General features: G+C 44.9%; 1 protein-coding gene across 1 annotated transcript in view; it reads left to right on the forward strand.

The window, feature by feature from the left end:
• LOC106804928 (CSC1-like protein 2) overlaps window positions 1-7811 on the forward strand; it is a 44908-nt gene extending 37097 nt beyond the window's left edge. The window contains exons 19-20 of the mRNA XM_014806336.1: window positions 5289-5404; window positions 7663-7811. Of these exons, the coding sequence (XP_014661822.1) occupies window positions 5289-5404; window positions 7663-7761 (215 nt within the window). The 3' untranslated portion in view covers window positions 7762-7811. The remainder of the gene's footprint in view (window positions 1-5288; window positions 5405-7662) is intronic.
• The last annotated feature ends 875 nt before the right edge of the window (window positions 7812-8686 follow it).

The following is an 8686-nucleotide window of genomic DNA, read 5'->3' on the forward strand; positions in this document are numbered from 1 at the left end:
CAGGTTAGATAATACTAGGTAGAATTGCAGCCAGGACGATTTGCGAGCGCATATGTCGTGGGGTTTGTGCATGGGAGCGAGACATGCTCGCTAGGATTGTGGGATATGTATAGATAGATGCGTACTCGCTCCCCACCTTCGGCCTTAGTTACTTGGATGGGTTGCGATCGAGCACCAGTCTAATGTATAGGTTTACCAAGTCTGCATTTGCACGCTATGGCGTTGGCTGGGCCACCATCTATGTCTATGGCGCTATGGCAGTTTGCTGGCGCCAGCTGCGGCGTTGTTCATTTTATTTTATTTTATTTATTTGATTTTTTTTATTTTTATGTTTTTATTTTTTATTTTTTTATTAATATTTAAAAATAAATAAATTAATAAATTTAAAAATTTTAATAATAAAAAAAAAAAAAATTAATAAATAAAAAATATAACTGCTGTGTAACACCGGAAATCGCTATTGGCGTCACCTGGGGCCACCATACTTTTGCGTATTGTGAGCGGCATCTTGAATCCAAAGGACCGCCAGCGAATGATTTTCTGAAATATCTGGACTCCAGGACGTCTAGAGAATATATGTTGGGGCATATACCCACATTTTCGTGTGGCAGGAAACCCAATTATCACATTTAGAGGAAACATTAGAATGGGCCATATTGGATTTCATATTGCCGCAGCTGAATTTGTTTATTTTGAATAACTAGACTCAAGACGTCGTTAGAGAATTATTTAGATGTCTAACCCAATTTTCGATAATGGAGAACTATTATGAAACTTAGAAAAGCATAGGATGGCCGGCCTTCTTGCGATTTCAACATTAGGGGTATGTTACTCCATTCTATACAACGTCTAAAGCCAACATAAAACATATATTAGATACCGAATTGTCAGAATATGTAGTCTTTAAAACAGCACACCAAGCAGGCCCTGTTAGCCAGCTTTCTATTGGGGGTGGGTTCGCTTTTTCAATGTTGGCATTTGCTCGGCAGGGGCGTGGTCAGGATTTTTGACAGGGTGGGGTCGTCGAACTCGTGAACAAGTTGCGAGCACTGAGAAGGGGGGTCTGGGGCGGCCTCCCCAGAATTTTTTAAAATTAGACCCCTCGATGCGTTTTCTGCGCGAGAAGGGGGGGTCCTTTGACTCCCTGGGACCCCCAAAACACGCTGCTGCCTCGGGCGCGAAGGCGACAGGCGAGGAGCAAGCGACGAGCGGGGGAGATACGGTGTGGAGGGGGTGGTTCACGGTCCTTCCCCTCCCGCACGATCGCGAGTGTTGCAATTATTACACTAAATTGGAGCGGCCTGAGGTGGAAATTCTTGGAAAATTTGTAAATTATTTTTTTTTTGCTTGTGGGGCGGGGGACTGGCTCGGGGGCGTTCGTTCGAACCCCCTCGAACCCGCCTGGCCTTGACGGGCACTGCCCCAAGACATTGTTGGTATGGGTTCAATGCAGGCCATGTTGCATTTGCTCGCAAGGTGCGCCATTATTGTGTTTCGGACATTGGTACAGGCTAGCGTGATACGGCACGCAAGTCCGTCATCTATTACATACAGCCACATGTCTTATGTGCAATGTATTGGCACGAAATGGATTCAGTGTCGAGCCTGGTGTCGCTATAGTACAAACAGTAGATTATTTCCATTACGGTCACAATTTTCTGATTTACAACCGCAGGTCAAATGCGAAGCGAATGCTACTGAGTACTATCTACACACTGGCTTCCACATGTGGCCTCTGATAGTGGCTGCGATGAATGTAGTATCGAGTGCTCGTCTTTCATTGGTGGCCAATAGTCAATATTGTTCTTGCGATGGAAGAACTTTCGACAATAGATAACTGTATAACTACCAATGTTGTCGTTGCCGATTATACAGTTGACAGTATAAATGCTTCACTGATGATAGCCAATTATCTAGGTGATAGTGGTAGATTCTGTTCCAACCTATGGAATGCGATCTTGGATCTTCAATGAATACTTTCATGCCGCGTTTTTAGAAATCTGCAACTGGCTTCGTGTGTGGTCATTCCGTTAGCGCCATGAAAAGCTAACAATCCCTTTCGAGTGTTTTGTTTATTGCAATGTCATGTGACTAGTATCGTCAAAGGCCAGATTTTTGAAGTTCCTGCCTTCGATCCAAATACTTCCTGCGGACAACTTTGCGAAAACACTGTTAGCATGATTAACACATCTGGTATCCCTGCACAATACTACAATCGTTTCGCTTATATCCGTGGTCTGCGAGCATCGCACGCAGAGAACAATTCGCGTGTCAGCCTCCTCTGTGGTTTGTTCAAAACTGTGTTGACACATCACGCTTCCGAGGTAATATCGTTTTCGTTATTCCGTAAACCCTCCACACACAAATTATTCTCTTTTACCGCCAAGTTCACTAGAGATGAAAATCAATTCCTTCATGACACGAAACGAGCAAGATCGGCTTTGTTTCTCAGCGAGAGTGATAAATGTCTTCGAAGTTCTGTGGGAGTTTTTGTGTCGTTTACCTGTAAATCAACCGCCCTAATTAGTTTGTGTCCCTGATCGTTCGTCTTTCTCGGTGTACCTTCTTATTAATAGCATTCTTCCTCGTATCGTCAAAATATATATCTATCCTGTCTGAATTCTCTACCGTGTGACTTCACACAGTTCACAACACATCTTGCCTATAAGTCACAAAACGTAATGCTGTGTCGGGTTTTCCATGGATTGTACCGACTGACCATACCACTCAATAATGGTACATGTTGTTAACGATGTCAGCTTGATAGGGAAAATCTGGCTGGCAATTGTGCATTTTTCGACAGATATTTATTAGTCGCGATTTTGTCTGCTTTCGGGAGAGAGGAGAGAGAGAAGAGAGCTGAGAGAGAGCAGAACAGAAGGAGAGTGTGTATGTGTCAGAGAGAATGAGAGATGATGAGATGAGGGAGAGAGAGAGTGTCCCTGTGTGAAGCGCGGGTCGCCTGAAAGACCGTCGTTTGGCAACGCGGTCGGCTGTGTGTGTGATAGTGTGTGTGAGAGAGTAAGAGAGAGAGAGAGAGAGAGAGAGAGAGCCGGCGGATCATTTGCGTGTTCTGTGTTGTGTGCTGTGACAGAGCACGAGAGAGAGAGCAGTGTTGCATGTGGTTGTGTGTTGAGAGAGAGAGAGGAGAGAGAGAGAGAGGAGAGCAGCATGAGATGAGAGACGAGATGAGAGAGAGAGAGTGTTTGTGCGTGTTTGTGTTGTGTGCGTGGACAGAGAGAGAGGAATCAGAGAGGAGTGTGTATGTGTCAGAGAGAGGTGTGTGTGTGTGTTGCATGCTGTGTGTGTGTGAGGAGAGAGAGAGAGAGAGAGAGGTGTGCGTGTTTATGTTGTGTGTGTGACAGAGCAGAGAGAGAACCATAGGCGAACAGGCATGCGGCAGCGAAAACAGCCAGGTTTGGACAACGTTTGGGCACTCTGACGTATTGGGCCACACGTTGTCAAGATGGCGTTAGGCGCACACTTGGCCACGCTGAGCAAAAAGCCGTTGAGGCCAAACGTGGCCTGTCTGCACGTTATGGCAACTGTTGTCAATATGACGTTGGGCCAACGTTGGCACGCCTGTTAGAAAAAGCCGTTGCCGGGCCAACGTTGGCAATATGTACGTTGGACCACCGTGCACGCTGAGCAAAAAGACGTTTGGATCAACGTTGCAATATGACGTTGGGCCAACGTCTGGGCCTGCGCCGTTAGTGCCAACGTCTGGCGCAATGTCGTGCCACGAGTTGGGCAATGTTGGCGCCAACGTTGGCCAACGTTGGCAGCGCTGAGCAATAAGACGTTGGCATCAACGTTGGCTGTCTGCGTTGCGGCCACTTTGGCAAATATGAACGTGGCGCAACGTTGGGGGCGACTGACCTGCCGGTGCGGCCAACGTTGGGGCCAACGTCGGCACCACTTGTTCGCGGCCAACTTGGCACGCTGCAGCAAAAGACGTTGGATCAAAGTGGCCTGTTCTGACGTTGGCGAACGTTGCAGATATTATGACGTTGGCCAACGTTGGCGCCCAACGTTGGCCCAACGTTAGCATGAGCTGAAGAAGCGTTGGGCCCAACGTGCGCCCAACGTCTAGCATGTTATCTGCGGAATTACCGCTAAATGCTTCGCGCTAAGTCCTGTTTCTACAAGGTACACACTCAGGAGGAGACCTTATTGGCGTCATGAACAAATGTGGGTAAAGACTACCAAAATTAATGCCTCTCGCATATTTATTTTAGTTATCAAACAAATAAACCAATTTCATGGCCGGCATCTTTGAAATCCAGATGGCGCCATCTATGCTTTTTCTAAGTGTCATAACTGCGCGTGTTCTCCATATCTGAAATGCTGCGGATATAGACAGCAACAAATTAGTTGCTGTACTCTTACGACGTCTTGAGTTAGTTATTCCAAAATAACAACATTTCACTTGGCGGCCCGATATTGAAATCCAATATGGCCGCCATCCTATGCTTTTCTAAGGTGTGATAATCTGGGTTCTCCACTATCGAAGAATGTGCGTATGCCACCAAATTATGTCTCTACGACGCTGGGAGTCCCAGCAGTATTTCAGAAATCCATTTTCGCTGGCGGTCATTTTGGATTTCAAGATGGCCGCCACAATACGCAAAAGTCAGCCTGGAAACATACCCAGTGGAACTCCCCAGGTATCATAGAAATGATATTTACCCGTTTCCAGCCTCTACCCAAAAAGTTTAGGCTCATCCTTATTTTGGATATCTGCCCCCTGACTACTAGTCGGATTCACACGAAATAGATTTCTCTGAATTATCGATTTCCCACCTTTTTATAACGCAATGTAATAATCTCAGCGCTGTCGTCTTGCTTGTGCTGTTGAATAGCGATGCGGAGACGATGACAGTGAGAGATAATTTAAACCTGATCAAGTCCAGTTTCATTAAGGGGGCTTATGTCGGGCTTGCGAGCCGACTTGACTGGAAGCAACTGGCTGCAATTCACTGCGACTGCAGTGCTTAGGTCGGTCGACTGCGACGCGACTGCCGGCGACTGGCCGCCACTAGTTGCTCGGAATAGAACAGTGGGCAACTGGACGCAACTAGTCGCTGCCGATCGCTTCCAGTTGCTTCCAGTCGAGTCGGCTCGCAAGCCCGACATAAGCCCCCCTTTATGTCGATAGTTGCACCCAGTCTTTTCCTCGTTTTCGCATCTCGCGCTCGGCTGAGTCTGAGCAGTTTTTCGATCAGCGGTGATGTGCGTTCATGACGCTGCCATTCGTTTTTTTTTTTACGTGTGATTCCTTTCTGCAGGTACGGTCGGACAGACGGCGTTTCTTGGAGCGTGTCTGTTGGTGACGATCATTGTCTACGTGGGGAGAATGACGTTCGGCTGGTTTAATCAACTGAGCCCGTCGGCGCCATATCGCGTAAGTCAGGGGGGCGGAAAGAAGCAGGAAAGGTGCTTCTCCCTCCAGAAGAAGACAGCCGAAATACGATTTACCCTTTTGAGCTCTACGTGTAAAATTAGCAAGGTGCATATAACAGCTCTATGTAGCCACTTGTTTGGGTGCTGTCTCTCACTAGGGGACGTCTTCAGCAAGGTTACAGTAGGGTCCCTTTATAGATGTTGTACAACAGTAGAAGGCATCCATAGGCAGCAGGCCTGAATAAGCATCGAACAGAAATTATAGAATTAAAAATACTCGCACTGTTTCGTCGCATACACAACATACACTTTATTCACATTAAATAACTACAGATTCGTGCTCTGTGCTCCGCTTGAAACTTTTGCCAGCTCTATGATGTCAATTTCTACAAAGTAGTCTGATCACATTTCAAACACAAAAATGAGCAACCGGTACCATGGCTACGCCACTTGACAGAATGTCACAACCACACGACAAGACCAATTTTAATTCTAATGCTTTCTTGACGTTCACGAGGTATCTAACTTGCGTGCAAATGCTAATGCAAATTATTAAACTCTAGTGCCGAATTTTACCGAAAAGAAATGCCAAAAAATTCCATTTCTAGAGACCAAATAGTGTAACGGTGAACAATTTGTGGAGGCTTGATGTTGTATGCCTCCTATATAGATCAATATTAAGGGACTCTATAGGTTACAGAGTGTAATAGACAAATACCGAGTGAATGGATAATAAATAAACTTTCCTGCTGGAAAGTAAAGTGCATGGCTGCTTTCATTTTTCTCACAATAGATCTGCTTTTCGTTGTGAAAGTGGGGATGTGTTAATTTCGAGCCATTGTCGTTGGCATTGTGTTGCTTTTCATCTACCTATACAGAATACCCAGTCCACCAACCACGTTATGAAAACCACTAACCGTTGTTTAAAAAAATGGCTAAATGCCAGGCTGTACTCATTTGGCTGGTTGCCGATTCATTGTGACAATAGTGAAAGAAATGCACTAGATTTACCGGACTAAAGTAGTATGTTAACGAAAATCGCTTTTTACGTTTTTCAAGCCAATTTTTTTTAGTTGCATTAATACACGTTGCCACACATTATGCGAACAATACCATGTTGTTTAAACTTTCTATGCATCACTGTTTTCTGAAACATATTCATTAAAGTATTGAATAACTATGTGTTAAATTAACAGCGATAGAAAAATGCGACAAAACTATATATACATTTTTGGCCCCAAACTTTTCAGATAATTTTCTTTCAGCCCGTTTGCTTTCGTTGCTATTGTGGCTTCGCAATGAAATGCGGATTTTTGTTCTCATTTCATGCAGTGTTTTTTCAAACATGTTTTGGAAGATTTTTATGTAAATTGAATTGTATCTTTTATCCAATTCATCTATTGTTTTTTTCTAAATCAGCATTTGATAGCGTTTTTGCAATTTTCGTATGTACGAATTCGTTCGATTTCGTATACACAGGTTTTTTAGTTGGCATTTTACATTGAGCTGAATATAATGTGGTCACTCAAGGGAAATCGCAAAAAATTGGCTTTTCTAAACAGGTTTCCTTCTCTAGAAGTCGTTTCACTGTATAACTGCCACTGAAAAGAAATACAAAAAGTGGCCGATCGATAGAGGTGGCCGTTCTGTGGAGGTAGCCACTAACACGCGTCTGACTGTACGTGTATCGGCGCTTATAGTACGGAAGGATATGGAGTAAATTATGACCTAGAGTTAAACTGCTCCCAGTTGTTGTCAAAACAAGTTTACAACCAAATATTTCTCTGCTCTGTTTTTACACACGAGATTCGTTAGTTTAGGTTGGAGCTGTGCAAGTAGTATATAATCGAAGATGGAGTCCATATGCTTACTTACATAATGCAAACGCATTCTCTACGCCTACGGCAACGTGCTTTAAAAGTTCTTTCTCGGTGATTGACGATGTGCGCTTGCGCCTTGCGAATGTTTTATGCGTGGACGTGTAAAAGCAATGTTCGACACGTGATGTTTCTACGCTCGTCGCTAGATCTTTTTGTGTGTTTTTTTTCCGTGAAACGCAAATGTGATCAATCTAAGATCTGCTCACGGCTTCTTGCTGGCATATTGAAGTTCTTTGCGATCAATCATCATCAATCAATCATTCGATCGCAGATTTTCATGACTTGGTATCAAATCGGCGAAACACGAGAGGCACATCTACGTGAGCGTCGTACGAAGTATCACGTGCAAGTTTTAAAAAAAATAATTTAAATTTTGCAGCAATTTCAGAATGTTATCAGCAGTCGTGCAGGAGTGGGGACACTGGAGCAGGGCTCCAATCAAGATCAGTATACACGGAGTGACGCCGGGGTAGGATAATCTTAATTGCTCTGGTGTTATGTGCAATGCGAGCGGAGGTAATTTCGTTATGTGCGTGCTGCCATGCATACATACTGCTGCTGCTGCTGCTGCTGCTGCTGCTGCTGCTGTTGCTGCTGCTGCTGGTGGTGGTGGTGGTGGTGCTGCTGCTGCTGCTGCTGCTGCTGGTGGTGGTGGTGGTGGTGCTGCTGCTGCTGGTGGTGGTGGTGGTGGTGCTGCTGCTACTGCTGCTGCTGCTGATAGTGGTGGTGGTGCTGCTGTTGCCGTTACTGTTATTGTTGCTGCGTTCTGCGTACGTACTGCTGACGTACTGCTGCTATAGTTGTTGTTGTTGTTGTTGTTGTTGTTGTTGTTGTTATTGTTGTTTTTGTTGTTGTTGCTGTTGCTGCTGCTACCACTACTGCTGTTATTGTTGCCACATACTGCTGCTGCTGCTGTTGTTAGTGTTGTTGCTGCTGAAGTTATTGTCTGCGTTGTTAAGCTTGGTCGTTGATTAGCCCAAATTAAATTGCCAATCGTTAATACTTCGTTACAAAGTCGAATTGCTGGGACGTGCTACGAATTATAATTGGTTGAAGCTCGAACGAATGCACAGAGTTAATAGGCGTTGTCATGCAGGCCTGACGGCTTGTCAACTGCACTAGTGATGTGTGAAAACAACTCGTGTCGGGTAATTAAAGTGAAAATCGACATGCCCTTGACGTGTCATTCGTGATCTGAAAATCTCGACAGCAGTGTTTGTGTCGGGGAAGGGGGGAGGCGTGTTACTGTTCAGTTTTCTCGCTATAAACTAATTTCAACAGCTGCTGTCAAACTAATGCTAATGAAGACATAGTGCTTTAATTGCTAAATGACACAGCTGTAATGCCCGAAATGGGACTATATCACCGCACTCCTCCGCCTGACAATCTGCACGCTTACCATT

The sequence above is a fragment of the Priapulus caudatus genome, unplaced genomic scaffold (genome assembly GCF_000485595.1).
Source record: "Priapulus caudatus unplaced genomic scaffold, Priapulus_caudatus-5.0.1 Scaffold93, whole genome shotgun sequence".
NCBI lineage: Eukaryota > Metazoa > Priapulida > Priapulimorpha > Priapulimorphida > Priapulidae > Priapulus > Priapulus caudatus.